This window comes from Pan paniscus, chromosome 19 (assembly GCF_029289425.2).
Source record: "Pan paniscus chromosome 19, NHGRI_mPanPan1-v2.0_pri, whole genome shotgun sequence".
Classification (NCBI taxonomy): domain Eukaryota; kingdom Metazoa; phylum Chordata; class Mammalia; order Primates; family Hominidae; genus Pan; species Pan paniscus.
This window is the reverse complement of record NC_073268.2, coordinates 18,296,364-18,314,154: the sequence shown is the minus strand read 5'-3', so window position 1 is coordinate 18,314,154 and position 17,791 is coordinate 18,296,364. Positions and strand designations below refer to the sequence as shown.

The window sequence follows — 17,791 nt, the reverse complement described above, 5'->3', positions numbered from 1 at the left end:
ACAAATGAAAGTTTTAGGTTCTTGGTCTCCTAGAGTAATGGTTCTTAAGCCTGGTTCAGTACCAGAATCACCTGTGGTACTTGGTAAAACTATAAAGACCCTCTAATAGACCTGTTAAATCAAAATCCTGTGGGGAATGGGACTGAGAGCCTGTATATCTCTGAAGGCTCTGGAGGTTATTCTGATATACAGCCAAGTATGGCTGTGTTTTCATTTCTGTATATATTTTCTTTTTGTATGGATTTTTCACTGTTCTTACTCTCTCTATGTATTTTTTCTTACTCATGCCTCATGAGTTAAAATGGCTATACAGTGTCCCTTGGTACAGATGTGTTCTAATTTACATAACTGATCCCCTCTTGGTAGACATTATTAATATGCTTCCCGTCTTTTTTCATAACAAGTTACTTTAGTAGATATACTTGTACATATAACTTTGTACACATTTGTGAATATATTTAGGGGATAAATTACTAGAAGTGGACTTGTTCAGAGGATATATATATTTGTGAATTTGAGAGATGTGTTTTCTTTGATTCCAGTTTTTAAAATTGTTTTAAAATGCCCATAAAATTGTCCGGGCGTGGTGGCTCACACCTGTAATCCCAGCACTTTGAGAGGCCGAGGCGGGTGGTCACAAGGTCAGGAGATCAAGACCATCCTAGCTAATATGGTGAAACCCTGTCTCTAGTAAAAATACAAAAAATTAGCCGGGCGTGGTGGCGGGCGCCTGTAGTCCCAGCTACTCGGGAGGCTGAGGCAGGAGAATGGCGTGAACCTGGGAGGTGGAGCTTGCAGCGTCCGAGATCGTGCCACTGCACTCCAGCCTGGGGGACAGAGTGAGACTCCGTCTCAAAAAAAAAAAAAAACAAAAAAACAGAAAACCATAAAATTTACCGTGTAACCATTTTAAATGTACAATTCAGTGGCATTAAATACATTCTTAATGTTGTGCAACCATCACTACCATTCATCTCCAGACCTCTTTTCATCTTGTAAAACTAAAACTCCATACCCATAAACAGTAACTCTCCATTCCTTCCTCTCCCTATCCCCTGGCAGCCACCATTTTACTTTCTGTCTCTTGGATATCAGCTACTCCAGGAACCTCATATAAGTGGATTGTACAGTATTTGCTTATTTAACTTAGCGTATGGTCCTCAAGGTTCATCATGTTGCAGGATGTCAGAATTTTCTTTCTTTTTAATGCTGAATAATATTCCATTGTATGTACGTAACACATTTTGTTTATCCATTCCTCTGTCAATGGACATATGGATTTCTTCCACATTTTAGCTATTGTGGGTAATGCTGTCATGAACAAGGCTGTACAGATATCTCTTCAAGACCCTGTTTTCAGTTCTTTGGGGTATATACCCAGAAGTGGAATTGCTGGATCCTATGATAATTCTATTTTTAATTTTATGAGGAACCACCATATTTTTGTTTTCCACAGTGACTCAACCATTTTACTTATGTTCCCACCAACAGTGCATAAGGGTTCTGATTTCTCCGCATCCTCACCAACACTTCTTATTTTCTGCATTTTTGTGGTAGTAGCCATCCTAATGAGTATGAAGTGAAATCTCTTTGTAGTTTGGATTTGCATTTCCCTAATGATTAGTGAGGTTGAACATCTTTTCATGTGCTTATTTAAGGCTATTTGTATATCTTCTTTGGAGAAATGTTTGTTTAAGTTCTTTGCCCATTTTTTATTTAGTTTTTTGTTGTTCAATTTTGGCAGTTCTCTATGTATTCTGGATATTAATCCCTTATCACATATATGATTTGCAAATATTTCAGATTTTTTTATGTGTGAAAATATGCTTTTAAATCCTCAAGAGTTACGTTCTTAAACTGAATATATTCTTAACTATTCTTAAATCTTGGAAGTCCTTACATTTTGTTTTTATCTCTTCTTAGGCCAGTACTAAAGTGGAAGTGGACATGGAGAAAGCAGAAAGCCTGCAAGTGACGAGAGGAGACTTCCTTGCTTCTTTGGAGAATGATATCAAACCAGTGAGTATGCCCATTGAGTGATATATAGGCCAAAAAGTAATGATAATAATAACTCAGGAGAAAAATAAGTGCCATTTACTCAGTATTATGGAAGGTTATAGCATATGCAGTTTCATAAAATGAGAAAATTTTAGTATTGGAAATGTTCAGTATGAGAAACATCTGTACAATAATCCTAGTGGCTGGTGATATTATTTACTGAAATATTTTCATGATAGGAAGCTTACCATCTTGTAAGGCAGGCCATTCAATTTTGAGACTTTCCAGTTATTATTTTACTTTATATTGAACTAGAACTAATTTTCTTATTGGTTCTTATACAATCCCAAGCTACAGAAACCTAACTTCAGTCCATCTTCCATATGTCAGTTATTAGGGTATTTAAAATTAACTCTCATATCCTCCTCTGTCTGTCTCTCTCTCTCTCTCTTTCTCTTCCTTTCCTCAGCCTCTTCCAAGGCATCCCTTTTTCTTGCTCAGTACATTTAGTTTCTCTGACTACTATAGTTTCTAAGACTTAAAAAGTGTCAGTTTTCTTAAAACGCATTCAAAATGGTCATAGTTGGAGCTTTAGAATACAGTTTAAGGTTATTAACCCATTTTCCTATAAAACAACTACTAACATTTGAGTAACTTTTGTTTAGAGTCCTGTGTTAATACAAAAACAAATTGTAGAAAGTCCCAGTTCTTAAAGAAGTGTGTGCTTTTCTTTCTTAAATGGACCTCAGGTCCATTAAGATTAATCTTAATCTTTATGACACACTGTTATTAGTCTGTATTTTCATGGCGTGTAAAATAACATATGGTATATGTAGTTTTCTGGGACTTGCTATTTATTAAATATTTTATTACCAAGAGTCATCTGTATCAGGGATCCCCAACCCTCAGTACTGGTCCATGGCCCGTTAGGAACTGGGCCACACAGCAGGAGGTGAGCAGCAAGTGAGTGAGCCTCATCTGTATTTACAGCCACTCCCTATTGCTCGTGTTACCACCTGAGCTCCACCTCCTGTCAGATCTGTGGTGACATTAGATTCTCATATGAGTATGAACCCTATTGTGAACTGCATATCTGAGGGATCTAGATTGCACACTCCTTATGAGAATCTAATGCCTGATGATCTGTCACTGTCTCCCATCACCCCCAGATGGGACCATATAGTTGCAGGAAAACAAGCTCAGGGCTCCCACTGATGCTACATTATGGTGAGTTGTATAATTAGTTCATTATATATTACAATGTAATAATAATAGAAATAAAGTGCACAATAAATGTAATGTGCTTGGGCTGGGCATGGTGGCTCGTGTCTGTAATCCTAGCACTTTGGGAGGCTGAGGCGGGAGGATCACGAGGTCAGGAGTTCGAGACCAGCCTGACCAACATGGTGAAACCCCATCTCTACTAAAAATACAAAAATTAGCTGGATGTAGTGGTACGTGCCTGTAATCCCAGCTACTCACGAGGCTGAGGCAGGAGAATCGCTTGAACCCAGGAGGCAGAGGTTGCAGTGAGCCAAGATCGCACCACTGCACTCCAGCCTGGGTGACAGAACGAGACTCTGTCTCAAAAAAAAAAAAAAAAATGTAATGCACTTGAAACATCCCGAAACCACCTCCTCCCCCAATGGAAAAATTATCTTCTATAAAACTGGTCCCTGATGCCACAAAGGTTGGGGACTGCTGATGTATATGATTTCTTGTAGCTAGACATCATTCATTTTCATGCTGAATAGCATTCCATTGTGTGAGTACCACAATTTATCTATTTTCCTGTCAATTGTGAATGTTACCAGTTTTTTGTTATTAAAAAAAGATTTGTCGTAAGAATTCTTGAATGAATTTCTCTTATTTAGGAATAAAATTATTAGGTTGTTGGATATATGAATGTCCCGCTTTAAGAAAACATTTCCCGGTGGTTGAACCAATTAACACTGCCCCCAATACTGTGAAACATATCTTCTTGTTCTGTATCCTCTCCAACACTTGGTATTATCAGATTTATTTTTTATTTATTTATTTTTTTTGAGATGGAGTCTCTCTCTGTCGCCCAGGTTGGAGTGCAGTGGTGTGATCTCAGCTCACTGCAACCTCCATCTCCCGGGTTCAAGCAATTCTCCTGCCTCAGCCTCCCGAGTAGCTGGGATTACAGGTGCTTGCCACCATGCTTGGCTGATTTTTGTATTTTTAGTAGAGACGGGGTTTCACCATGTTGGCTAGGCTGGTCTCGAACTCCTGACCTCAGGTGATCTGCCTGCCTCGGCTTTCCAAAGTACTGGGATTACAGGCATCAGCCACTGCACCCAGCCTCAGATTTAATTTTTGCCATTCAGTTAGGTGTAAAATGAGATCTCATTTCAGTCTTGATTTGCATTTTGGTTATTACTTGAGAACTTAAGCATTTCTCCATATGTTAATTAACCATATGCATGTATTGTGTGAAATAGTGTCCAAGTCTTTTGCCTGTTTTTCTGTTGTACTGCTTATTTGATTGATACAAGTTCTTTATATACTCTTTTTTTCTCAATTTTGTATTGTGTTAAAATACATATAAAGTTTACCATTGTAATCATTTTTAAATGTATAGTTCAGTGGTATTAAGTATATTCATAATGTTGTATAATCATCACCACCATCCATCTCTAAAACTCTTTTCTTCTTCTTGAACTGAAACTCTATACCCATTAAATAATAACTCTTTTTTCCCTCCCCTACAACACCTGGCAGCCACCATTCTACTATCCATCTTTATGAATTTCACTAATCTTAAGTACCTCATGTAAGTGGAATCATAGTATTTGTCTTTTTGTAACTAGCTTATTTGACGTAGCATAATGTCCTCAAGGTTCAACCATCTTGCAGCATGTCAGAATTTTCTTCCTTTTTAAGGCTGGATAATACTCCATTATATGGGCCAGGCGTGGTGGCTCTTGCCTGTAATCCCAGCACTTTTGGAGATTGAGGTGGGTGGGTCACCTGAAGTCAGGAGTTCAAAACTAGCCTGGCCAACACAGTGAAACCCCATCTCTACTAAAAAATACAAAAATTAGCCAGGAGTGGTGGCACACACCTGTAATCCCAGCTACTCGGGAGGCTGAGACATGAGAATCATTTGGATCCGGGAGGTGGAGGTTGTAGTGAGCCAAGATTGTGCCACTGCACGCCAGCCTGGTGACAGAGCAAGACCCTGTCTCAAAAAAAAAAAAAAAAATCCATGATATGTACATACCACATGTTGTTATCCATTCCTCTGTCAATGGCAGCCAGGCGTCTGCCACATTTTGGCTATTTTGAGTAATGCTGTCATTAGCATGGCTGTACAGATATCTCTTCAAGACCCTGTTTTTAGTTCTTTCGGGTATATACTCAGAAGTGGAATTGCTGGATCATATAGTAATTCTATTTTTAATTTTTTGAGGAACCACCATACCGTTTTCCACGGTGGCTGCACCATTTTACATTCCCACCAGTGGTGCACAAAAGTTCTGACTTCTCCACATGCTCACCAACAAATTATTTTCTGTTTTTTTGGTAGTAGCCATCCTAATGAATATGAAGTGACATCTCATTCTAGTTTTGATTTGTATTTTCGTAATGATTAGTGGTGATAAGTATCTTTTCATATGCTTATCAACCATTTGTTACATATCCTTTTTTTTTTTTTTTTTTTTTTTTTTGAGGCAGTCTTGCTCTGTCACCCAGGCTGGAGTGCAGTGGCACAATCTCGGCTCACTGCAACCTCTGCCTCCCAGGTTTAAGTGATTCTCCTGCCTCAGCCTCCCCAGTAGCTGGGATTGTAGGCACCCATCACCACGCCCGGCTAATTTTTTTGTATTTTTAGTGGAGACAGGGTTTCACCATGTTGGCCAGGCTGGTTTCAAACTCCTGACCTCAAGCGATCCACCTACCTCAGCCTCCCAGTGTGCTAGGATTATAGGCATGAGCCACTGCACTTGGCCACCATTTATTTTATATATATATATATATATATATATATATATATATATATATATATTTTTTTTTTTTTTTTTTTTTTTTTTTTTTTTGAGACTGAGTCTTGCTCTGTTGCCAGGCTGGAGTGCAGTGGCGCAATTTTGGCTTACTGCAACCTCCGCCTCCTGGGTTCAAGTGATTCTCCTGCCTCAGCTTCCTGAGTAGCTAGGACTGCAGGCATGCGCCACCATGCCCGACTAATTTTTGTATTTTTAGTAGAGACAAGGTTTCACTTTGTTGGCCAGGATGGTCTCAATCTCCTGACCTCGTGATCCACCCACCTTGGCCTCCCAAAGTGCTGGGATTACAGGCGTGAGCCACTGCACCTGGCCTGTTATATATTCTTAACAATAATTATTTGTTCCAAGTATCTCCTTTAAAGACAAAAGCCAATTTGGTTAGCCCTGTCTTTTTATTACTATTATGACTTTTAAATATAAAATAATCATTTTCAAAAGTAACTCCAAGATTTTTTTAACAACAAGTAATTTGGCCATGAGGAAGTGACAACTAAAAACTTAATTTTATTTATTCCAAGGGTCTGGAGGATAAAAAAAAATGAAATTATGGGATATGTAAGGAAGATATACACGTTATATATCTTGGGAGAGTCACTGTTTTATGGTTCAGGCATCTTAAAGCTTCTGCTGTGAGGCTTGGAGTATATAACTGGAAAAATTAAAGACAAAAGCCAGCCTATAATTTTTTTTTTTTTTTTTTTTTAATGAGATGGAGTCTTGCTGTGTCTCCCAGGATGGAGTGCAGTGGCGTGATCTCGGCTCACTGCAAACTCCGCCTCCCAGGTTCAAGCAATTCTCCTACCTCAGCCTCCCAAGTAGCTGGGATTACAGGCACACACCACCACACCCAGCTAATTTTTGTATTTTTAGTATAGATGGGGTTTCACCATGTTGGCCAGGTTGGTCTGGAACTCCATACCTCAGGTGATCCACCCGCCTCAGCCTCCCAAAGTGCTGGGATTATAGGCTTGAGTCACTGCGCCCGGCCATGAAAATTTCTTAGAACAGCCATTCAGCCAGTTTGGATTAGTTTCATCATTACTTTTTACACTGCTACTGAATTTGCCATATCTAGGCCAAAGAATGAGAACCTTCCTCTGTATTCAGGAATCAAAGGACCAGTATATGCAAGGAGACTACCTAAAAAGTGCTCTGAAAAATTATTTTGTGGCAAAGTAATAGAGATATGAGATCACTGGATACTGTTTCAAAGACAGTATTACAGAAACAGCTTTATGTGAGGTGCATGTTCTAAAGAACTATTAAAACTATTCCACACATCAGGTAATCAAAAGTTGACTTTTTGAGGGATGTGATGATCTTTAAAAAATTGAAATTCTCAAGATACATGATCTTTACATGTACATGATCTTTACATGTAGTAGGTTATGTTTTCCTATTTATTCTGTTAACCTCATGAAAATCCAGTTCAATTGTAAATACTAAAGTTATTGACTACTTTTGGCAGCTGTTTTGATGGGAGGTATAACCTTTGAGATTAAAAGTTGACAATGAAGAAGGGTGCAATTTAAGCTCCAATATGTAGTGAACACAAATAGAATTATTATCTGAAATAATTGCTTTTATATCCTTCTCATTACAGCTCCTCATTTCTATCTCATCCTAAATCTTATATTTACACATATAAACTTAACATTGGTGCCATTTAACTATGTCCCCTACCACAAAGTTGATGTGAACATGATCTTCTCATTACCATTTCGTATTCTCATGTTAATCCATAGCACCTGCAGTCAGTGTTAAGGTAGTATATTTGTCTATTGCGCTGTTTCTAAGTCCATAATCTCTTTTTTCCTTTGTTCTTAACAGAACAGCCTCAAACTGCATACTGTTGATAAAAATAAGCACATTGGAACATATTCTTTCTCTCAGGAATTATGAGGGTTTGAGCTCTGGTGGAATCTCAGCCTAGAATCCATTGTTTTTATTCCATTAAGTCACCCAAAGCAGCTTTTTTTTTCCTATTGGGAAAAAAGTTAAATGAGAAATTATACAAGTTGTTTTGCTTTCCAGGCTTTTTATATTAATATGGGATAGTGATCAATACCTTTAGCATGTACGAATTATAACTCGTCTTTTATACTGTTCGTTTTTAACACTAATGCTCAAAATGCTTTAAACTCCTTTTTCTTAATAGGCCTTTGGCACAAACCAAGAAGATTATGCAAGTTACATTATGAACGGTATCATCAAATGGGGTGACCCAGTTACTCGAGTTCTAGATGATGGGGAGCTGCTGGTGCAGCAGACTAAGAACAGTGACCGCACACCATTGGTCAGCGTGCTTCTGGAAGGTGAGAATGAATGAGGAGATGGCATTAAAAGTTAAAGGAAAAAAAGCAGCATTTTTTAAAAGCCCGTAAGCACATTCTGGAAAAGTGAATTCTTTTCCGTTTTTAACCTTGTTCTTGATCTGAAAATAGTAATCCAATCTATGTACCAATATTGTGTACAAATTAAAATTTTCTCGGGGTAGAATGTTAGTGAGGAAAGATAGCAACTAGTTTTCTTGTAGGATTATATCTGTATTTCTGTGGCACTTAATACACTGAATGATGCCACTTAGCCTCAATTCAATTAAATAAATACGTACTGAGTACTTGTATTTTAGTCATTGAACTAGTTGCTGGGGATACAAAGACATTCAAGTGTTCATTCAGTCTGGTCATGAACAAAGGCAGTGTAAAGAAATTCCTGACTACGGTGTATGTGTGTAAAGGTGTGTGTGAATACAAGTCATTTAGCATAGGGGTGGTCAGGGAAAACTAGAGATGCTATTTAATCTAGGCCTTGAAAGACCAGTTAGGATTTTATTGAGTAGACAGACAAAAGGGGAAGGACATTCCATTCACAAATAATTAATTTACAGTTATAATTAGTATGACGGCAGAAAAGTTCAGTGAGGCCCCATGACAAGGGAACCTAACTACCTCTAAAGGTCTGGGGGATGAGAGCTCCCTGGGAGAAACATATTAAGCCATGACTTGACCAATGAGGAGACTCTGGCCAGCCAAAGTCACTGGGGAGGATGTTTGAGGCAGAGCATGTGAAAAAGTCCTGGGCAGGAAGGAGCTTGAAACAGAAAGGGAGACTGTCCTGACATGAGACTGTAGAAGCAGATAGAAGCCAGTTCATATAAAACCTTGTAGGCCATATTAAAGATTTAAACTATCTTAGGGGCAATGGGGAGCCATTTGTAGGATTTTAAGCAGTGAAGCCACATCATCATCACTGCTTTATGGTGGAGAATGGATTGGAGGGGCAAAAAGATACAGAAGAGACTAATGGTTAGAAGCAGTTGGATTAGTCTTAATGAGAGTCGATTGTGGTTTGAAGTATGTGGAGTAGTGTAGATGGAGATAAGTAGACTAATTAGAAATATTTAGGAGATAGAATAAAAATGACCTCATTATTATTGTCAATCATAATTATGCTAGCATTTTTTGAGCCCTTGCTATTTGCCAGTCACTCTACTAGCACTGTGCACATATTATCTATTTAAACCCCACTTCAGTCCTCCAAGGGTAGATGCTGCTGTTGTCTCTATTTTGTAGGTGGGGAAGCTGAAGCCTAGAAATATTTGTTAGATTGGATGTGGGCAGAGGTATCAAACATGACCCCCTGGGTTCTGGCATACATAGCCCGATAAATGGTGCTGTTTACTAAGATTGGGAACACTAATGGAAAGCAGATTTCTGGAAGAAAGATGATGAGTTCAGTTTTGAACATGTTAAATTCAAGGGTCATATAGGAGAAGTAAATCGGAAATGTTGAGCAGCCTGTTGGATATGTGGGTCTGGCTAGCAGTAGACTCATGAGTTGCCAGTATATAGACTGTGGTTGAAGCCATGGGAGTGAACGAAATCACTTACAGTGAGGGTGTGGGTTGAGACGAAAAGGAGGCTAGAACTTGTCTCTGAGGCATGTTAACACGTAAGGACTAAACAGAGCAGAAAAATTGACAAAAGAGACTGAGCAAGAGTAACCAGAGAGGAAAGGGGAAAGAGAGAATGTGTGTTACAGAAGCCAAGAACAGAAACATATTTTAAGAAAGAGGGGAATTATGAATTGTATCAAATGCTCCTAAGAGGCTGAAAAAGATACCAAAATGTTTGTTGGGTTTGATGACATGGAGATCATTTGTGACCTTGATGGGAGCCTGTTCAGTGTAATGGGGATGGGAGCCGTAAGATTTAGTGAGGATGGGTGGGAGGTGAAGAACAAAAGCAGCCAGTGTAAATAATTACATAGGCAAGTTCCATTTTGAAGGGAGAAGAAGGTGCAGTTTTGAGGGGTATGATGTTCAGAAAGAGTTTTTTGTTGTTATGTATTAAACTGTCAGATAGACTAGAACATGCTAAAACACTTTTGGAAAGGCTTCAGGGAAGAGGAAGAAGTCAAACATATGGGAGAAAGGAACAATCAGTAATGTCAGGTTCCTGAGAAGATGGAAAGGAAGATTTGATTGGTTTATGGTTGAACGAGGGACACAGCTTCCAAAACAGGGAAGGGAAGGCAGGGATGTCTAAATGTAGGTAAGTTCGTAGATTTGCTTGCCTTTATGAGAAGGCCTGAGTCTTTAGAATTCTAACTTTTTACATCACATTTGCTTCTAATAAGGCAGTTTTCCCCTGCCCCCAATATCAGCTCTTAAGATTGTCTTTTTTTGTTAGACAAATGATTTGATAGAACTAACAACATAAGTACTAATATGCATTTGAATGCGTTCTTTTAAGAAGCAAAACCCTTACACTCTGTATATTTTGCCAAAAGTTTGAAAGATTAAGGATATGTGAGAATGTCAGGAGGCATGTATTTCACCATACTTTTGAGAAATGCTAATTAGTTCATTAAGTTTAGTTGCTAATAAATAAGAGAAAACATGTCTGCTGTGAAATTGTGTCAGGAAATGTTAATGAGCAACTAGTCGAGACCTCAGTATGTTCTGGATAAAAGTTTAAACTTGTTTTATTTCCCTTTGCTTAGGTTGGCTTTTTTCCCCTGACTTGCTCATATCTTTATGCAGGCCCTCCTCACAGTGGGAAGACTGCTTTAGCTGCAAAAATTGCAGAGGAATCCAACTTCCCGTTCATCAAGATCTGTTCTCCTGATAAAATGATTGGCTTTTCTGAAACAGCCAAATGTCAGGCCATGAAGAAGGTATCAAGATTTTACTTTCATTTTAATTTCCTATCTCTTAAATGTGTGTGTGTGTGTGTGTGCGCGCACATATATATGCCTTTGTACATGTATACATATAAACCCATAGCAACTGTGTTCTTCTCAAGTGGAACCAAATTATCAGCAGAATATGGGGGAAACAGTGACTGTTTTAGATTTTCTAACTTTGTAATGTATTTTATTGAGTACCTTTACCTTCTAAATTATGCTTTGTTTAATACATATTAAGTTTCATTGCCTAGTTTTGTATCAATTTGATTAAAAGAGTTATAGTTGAAAATGTTTGAATAAAGACAAATTCATTTAGGATTTTTTAAAGTTCTTTCATTATCGTACAAAGTTGAACTCTTTGGGGTCAATTAAGTTGAGGAAGACAGAGATGTATCAATGGGAAAATAGTCCCAGGAATCCCTACAAAAGGATAGTTTTATATTAGGTAATAATCAGAATCTGCTTGGTAACTTAATGCAGTTCTCATACATCTTCCTTTCTCCAAGTGCCACTCGTCACCTTCTTAATTAACATGGCCACTTTCTACCATCAGTGAAGTTAGAACAGCATAGAATAGAATCCTAGAGCTGAAAAGACTGTAAGACCATTTGGTCCATCTCTCTTACATTCAAGCAAGTGCCATGCAACAACAACAACAAAAATCAATGATGAAGACTCTAAATGGCTGTTCCATCTTACTTGTTAGATCATGTTTCCATTGCTATTCTAATTTTGCATACTGCCAGTCAAGAAATTATTTTTTGTATCCAGCTGAAGTATTTCTTTTATTTAAATTCTTTTTTTTCATGCTTGATCTTTTATAGATATGAACTGACCGTAAGTCCAAGAGATGTGGGAAAATCAGAATGAGGTGAAAGAATCTTGAGAATTGAAGTGCTCCCTAGTAAAGACAGCTCAGGGTTTTCTTTTACATTGCTCTTAGGCATTCGCTTTATAAAGATGTATTGCAGAATTCTTCGGTGTTTCTTTGGGAAAGAGACTGAAGAAGAGAAATAGATTTAAAAGATGACTCCCAAAAAATGTAAGCTTGAGAAGCTAGTCTCTTGTTTGTGCAGGTGGCAGAAAATTGCACAGGGTACTTCAGATGGATGGAGGAAGCAGAACTTGTAGCAGGATTCCAGGCATACACACTGAAGAGTCCAGAGAAATACATAAAAATGTTTGAAATTGAGTGTGAAAAGGAAATATTGCCAGATGCAAAAAGAACTTATAATATCATAGTTTATTCTGTCTCTGAGGTGAAACCAATAGTATCTGTCCTTCCCAGGAAAATCTGAATAGAATAACTGGGACCAGTGATTTCCCTAGAGTAGGTAGGGCTGTTTTTCTTTGTTTTTCGTTTTCCCTCTGATGGGAACCCTTAACCCACTTCTTCTGGTAAAAATTTAAATAACAGCCCTTGAAATCTGTAGCTGTTGAATGTCCCATTTATTTATTGAATAGCTAATTCTATTTGCATTTTCCTAAATCATCTATTCCTGTGCTTTTTCAAAAGTAGTAGTCATCTTTGCAGATGGTAAATTACTCCATTGCTTTCCACCAGCTGCCAGCTTCTACCTCAGATGTACTCTGAGATGTGGGTGGATGGTCCTAGTTTTTCTATAAAGTTTTTAAAAAGTACTTCAGGCTTCTGCAGATCAAAGCTACTTTGTAAGTGTGAGATATTATCATTTTTATTATTTTAATCTCTTGCAAATTGACTTGAAGGGGGAAGGTAATATGTGCTGATTTTAGAGGCTTAAATGGTTAAATTAATGGTTTAATAACTTATTATTTAATCTTCAAATTGTTGAAGCCTTTCAAGGTAGAGTTTTGGGTGAGTAGAAAGCTAGGGAGTATAAAAATAAGTGTCCATACAAGCTTATTCAAAATTGTTTTAATTCATGATTCACTGTCCGGATCATCCGTGCACTCTTAAAATTATAAAAATTATTTCTGCTTCAGCAGTATAACAAATTTACATTAGAATTTTTGGTTTTCCTTGGGGGAAAAATATTATTCTTTGTCATTAAAGTTCAGAAAAGAGAAAGGAATGAAGCATAGGTTTCTTAGAAATATATTAGAAATATTACAAAATATTTCCCTGCAAATAGTTTTCACATTGTTACCTAATGATAGGTTGACAAAAGCCTGAGGGCTCAAACCAGTCTAAAGATGCTAAGTCTTCCAGGTTGTTTTTGAAAATGAAATGTAAATGTCATTCTTTAGTATAAGTTCTAGTCTACCTCCCACTACTGTTCTTGCCCCTCCTTTTTTTTTTTTTTTTTGAGATGGAGTCTTGCTCTGTCGCCCAGGCTGGAGTACAGTGGCGTGATCTCAGCTCACTGCAAGCTCCGCCTCCCGGGTTCACGCCATTCTCCTGCCTCAGCCTCCCAAGTAGCTGGGACTACAGGCACCCGCCACCATGCCTGGCTAATTTTTTTGTATTTTTAGTAGAGACGGGGTTTCACCGTGTTAGCCAGGATGGTCTTGATCTCCTGACCTCATGATCCGCACGCCTCAGCCTCCCGAAGTGCTGGAATTACAGGCATGAGCTACCGCGCCCGGCCTGCACCTCCATTTTTAGTGTGAGGATGGAAAGAAGATGTTTTAATTTTTTTTCAGAGCACAAATAATTTATAGAGTTTTATAATTCTGGAGAAAACCTTTCTTTTGTTGTTGTAAGTGCAAAAATTAAGGTAGCTTTTTCTAATTACAGAAATAATTTAGAAAATACAAGAAAGAACAGAAGAAAATAACAATAAATTCATATTTGTCCTTCAATTCTCTTTTCTACTCAGACACATGTGTACACATGAACACATATACCCCCTCCCTTATATATTGGGGATTACATTGAAACATACTGATGTAAACTTGCTTTTTTCACTTAAAATATTATGAACTTTTTTCAGTGTAACTAAAGCTAATCTGAACATTATTTTAAATTAATAGCTGTCTAATATCTGAACAATCCCTTTTTGTTGGACAATTAGGTTGTTTCCAGGTTTTTTTTCACAATTATAAATAATATATATCAAAGAGTTATCTATACTCCCAAGTTCATTGCAGCAGTATTCACAGTAGTGGAATGGAATCAACCTGAATGTCCCTCAGTGGATGAATGGATAAAGAAAATGTGACACATATACACTGTGGACTGTAACACAGCCATTTAAAAAGAATGAAATCCTTGTCATTTGCAACAACATGGATGAAGGACCTGGAAGACATCATGTTAAGTGAAAGAAGCCAGGCACAGAAAGTCAAATATCACATGTCCTCATTCATATATGGGAACTAAACAATTGAACTCAGGGAGGTAGAGTTAGAATGATGGTTATCAGAGGCTGGGAAGGGTAGTGGTAACAAAAATACCATTAAATAGAAGTAATAAGATCTAGTGTTGGACAGCACAATAAATTAACTATACTTAAAAATCATGGGCCAGGCACAGTGGTTCACGCCTGTAATCCCAGCACTTTGGGAGGCTGAGGTGGGGGGATCATGAGGTCAGGAGTTCGAGACCAGCCTGACTAACATGGTGAAACCCCGTCTCTACTAAAAATACAAAAATTAGCCAGGCGTGATGGCATGTGCCCTGTAATGCCAGCTACTCAGGAGGCTGAGGCAGGAGAATCGCTTGAACCCGGGAGGCAGAGGTTGCAGTGAGCTGAGAGCACACCACTGCACTCCAGCCTGGGCGACAGAGCAAGACTCCATCTAAAAAATAAAATAAAATAATGTGTCGTTCGGGGAGTGGGCCTGGTGGCAGTGGCGGTGGCAGGGAAAGAGTTGGAGCAGTGCCAGCGGCAAGCGAACAAGGTGACGGAAATCACGCTTAACAACTTCGACAAGATCCTGGAGCATGATGGAAAGCTGGCCGAACTGGAGCAGCGTTCAGACCAACTCCTGGATATGAGCTCAGCCTTCAGCAAGACAACAAAGACCCTGGCCCAGAAGAAGTGCTGGGAGAACATCCATTGCCGGATCTACTTGGGGCTAGTGGTGGGTGGTAGCCTGCTCATCATCCTGATTGAGCAGCTGGCCATCTTTCTCCCTCAGAGTGACACCAGTAATGCCCCATAGACCAGGATGCAGGCACCACCTCGGGGCCTGGGGACTGACAGCTGGTCCTGAGGGAGAAGCCAAATGGCTGCACTGGCTGGTTCCGGTCTCCAGAGAACCTTGGTGTTTGCTCTCCCCTGACCCACCCCAGTGAGTGCCAAAGGGCAGCCCCAACATGTGCACCCCTGCATTTCTTGTCATGCCACAGACTGGCCCTCGAGGGCACCCTGCCATACTGGCCATGCCGGGCCAGCCCCACCTGAAGCTCAGTGAAAGCTGATTAAAAAAAAAAAAATTATGTATAGATCAAAATAACTACAAGAGTGGAAATTGAGTATTCCTAACAAAAAGAAATGATACATGCTTAATGAGTTTCACAACTACCCTTATTTGATCATTACATGTTTTATACTTGTATCAAAATGGTGCATGTACTCCATAAATATGTATAACTATTATGTAGCCATAACTAAAAATTTAAAATTTATATAAAAACAGTATTCCATAGGACTACCAAACTAGGGAAATTACTGCCCCCATTTTCTCATTAGATTTTTCTTCACTAGAGTAGTATAACATGACCGAGAATTTGGGCTTGCTCAGCTCTCCACACTGACCGGCCGAATGACCTTGGATATGTCATTTAACCTATAAGCCACTGTTTTCTCATCTGTCAAATGAAGATAATATTAATAGCTGCATTATAGGGTTATGAGAATTAGATGGTAATTTCTGTAAAGTATCACAGTGCCTGGGATATAATATGAAATCAATGAAGTGTAGTGGTTATTTTTACTTATTATTATACATACATTTTTTATTATTTCCTTATGACAAATTCTCAGAAGTGGGATTGCTAAGGTAAAAATATTAGTATTGTAAAGATTTTTGATACATAGTGCTATCAAAACTCTTAGGTAAAAAATGCTCTTGGTTTTATAAAGCCTACGCCTTCAGAATGTTGTACTAATTTACACTTGTAGCTTCACCATATAAGAGTATGAGTTTCTTGGGATTCTCACCCGTACTTGATATTATTAAAATATTTTTTGCCAGTTGGATAAGCAGAAGGTTGGCATTTAGTTATTTCTTTAGCTACATTTCAATGACTAAATGCTCAAATTTAAGATTTTTCAAAATGTTTCGCAATGACAATAGTCTGTGAAACTGAAAAATATGTAACACATTAATTTTTGTTAAAGATGTGTGGTCTGAATTAGTTAATTCATAGAGCATCTTTACATACCACTTTATTACTTAAACCAACAGGTAAGAGTTCTAGTAGAGAGGGCTGTTAGGCTTGCTTTAATGAGTACATGAGATTTTATTATAATTATACTATTGCCTCTTTTTCACAAATGGATGGTGCTAAAATACATGAAAGTAGTTTATTCTCAATTAATTTAAAATTCACCTTGTACTTCTCTTAATTTGCTTATTAGTGAATCCTTTCTCCATGGATAAACTCCTCAAAACTGCTGAAGTATGTATGAGGTATTGTCCTCACGTTCTGGGGGGTATACCATATGTTCCATTAAGATGTTTGAAGTATTCACAGACCTTCCCCTTCTCCCCTATTTTACGTTTGCTTCCCAAACTTCATTCTATTTTTAAATTTTAATTCCTTTATCCATTTTTGCATCAATACTTGTTTAAAAATCTATTTTACTAGTTCTATTCGTGCCATTAAATGAACAAAAGAAGAAAGCAGAGTTTGATTTTAACTAATTACCTAATCTTGATGCTTTCTGAGTATACAATCAGTAGAGATGAAGTAGAACAATCAGATAGAACTAAATTGTTTGAACAAAATTAAGTAAAACTACCAGTGATTTATAAAACTGTACCCATTAATAACATGATATAGTCTTATTTTCAAAGGATTGAAAATTAATGGAAGAAATTTTCCTTTCCACTAGCTTTGCACGAAAGAAATAATCTTCTTTGAATATCCTCCTGTAAATCCCACTGCAAATTGTAGTCTGCACAGAACAGAATCGTGATGCCTAATCCTCCTCTTTTCATGGTTTAGTCTATACAAAGAGCAGAGCTGGAAATTGGATCTTTTGACAGCAGTTACTAAGCAACAGAATTTGGATGTTTTTGGTTAACATCCTAATATATAATGTAGCTGATTTGTTGAAGTTTTTGCATATATTAGCTGAGAGAAGTGGGCACTCCGGAAGTGACTACAGGTCCCTGTATGGCTGGGGAGGTGGGCATTTGTTGTTGTTTTGTTCAATACACTGTGTCTTTTGGCATTTGTATCTCTTTGGCATAGAAAGGAGGCTGGTGCAGAACTTTCAGACCTTGTGACTTTTTATATTATCAAGAATACCCTTCTCTGTGGCTCACGATATGAGAAAATGTAAGATTTTTTCCTGAAAAGCAGGGAGAACAAATAAAGGATTTTAAGGTCATTCCAGGAAGCTTTAGAGCTTTGCCAAAAGTTTAGGTCCACTTCCTGAGGCAGTTTCATTAGCAGACAGCTAATGTTTGCT

At 38.1% G+C, this 17,791-nt stretch overlaps 1 protein-coding gene and 1 pseudogene across 2 annotated transcripts in view; both read left to right on the top strand.

Moving 5' to 3' along the window:
• NSF (N-ethylmaleimide sensitive factor, vesicle fusing ATPase) overlaps positions 1 to 17,791 on the top strand; it is a 166,437-nt gene that overhangs the window by 111,944 nt on the left and 36,702 nt on the right. For both annotated transcript variants that reach the window (XM_034941591.3, XM_055101434.3), the window contains exons 13-15: positions 1,924 to 2,019; positions 8,188 to 8,344; positions 11,077 to 11,210. In XM_034941591.3, coding sequence (XP_034797482.1) covers positions 1,924 to 2,019; positions 8,188 to 8,344; positions 11,077 to 11,210 — 387 coding nt within the window. The remainder of the gene's footprint in view (positions 1 to 1,923; positions 2,020 to 8,187; positions 8,345 to 11,076; positions 11,211 to 17,791) is intronic.
• Positions 14,967 to 16,032, top strand: LOC103784961 (vesicle-associated membrane protein 5-like; annotated as a pseudogene).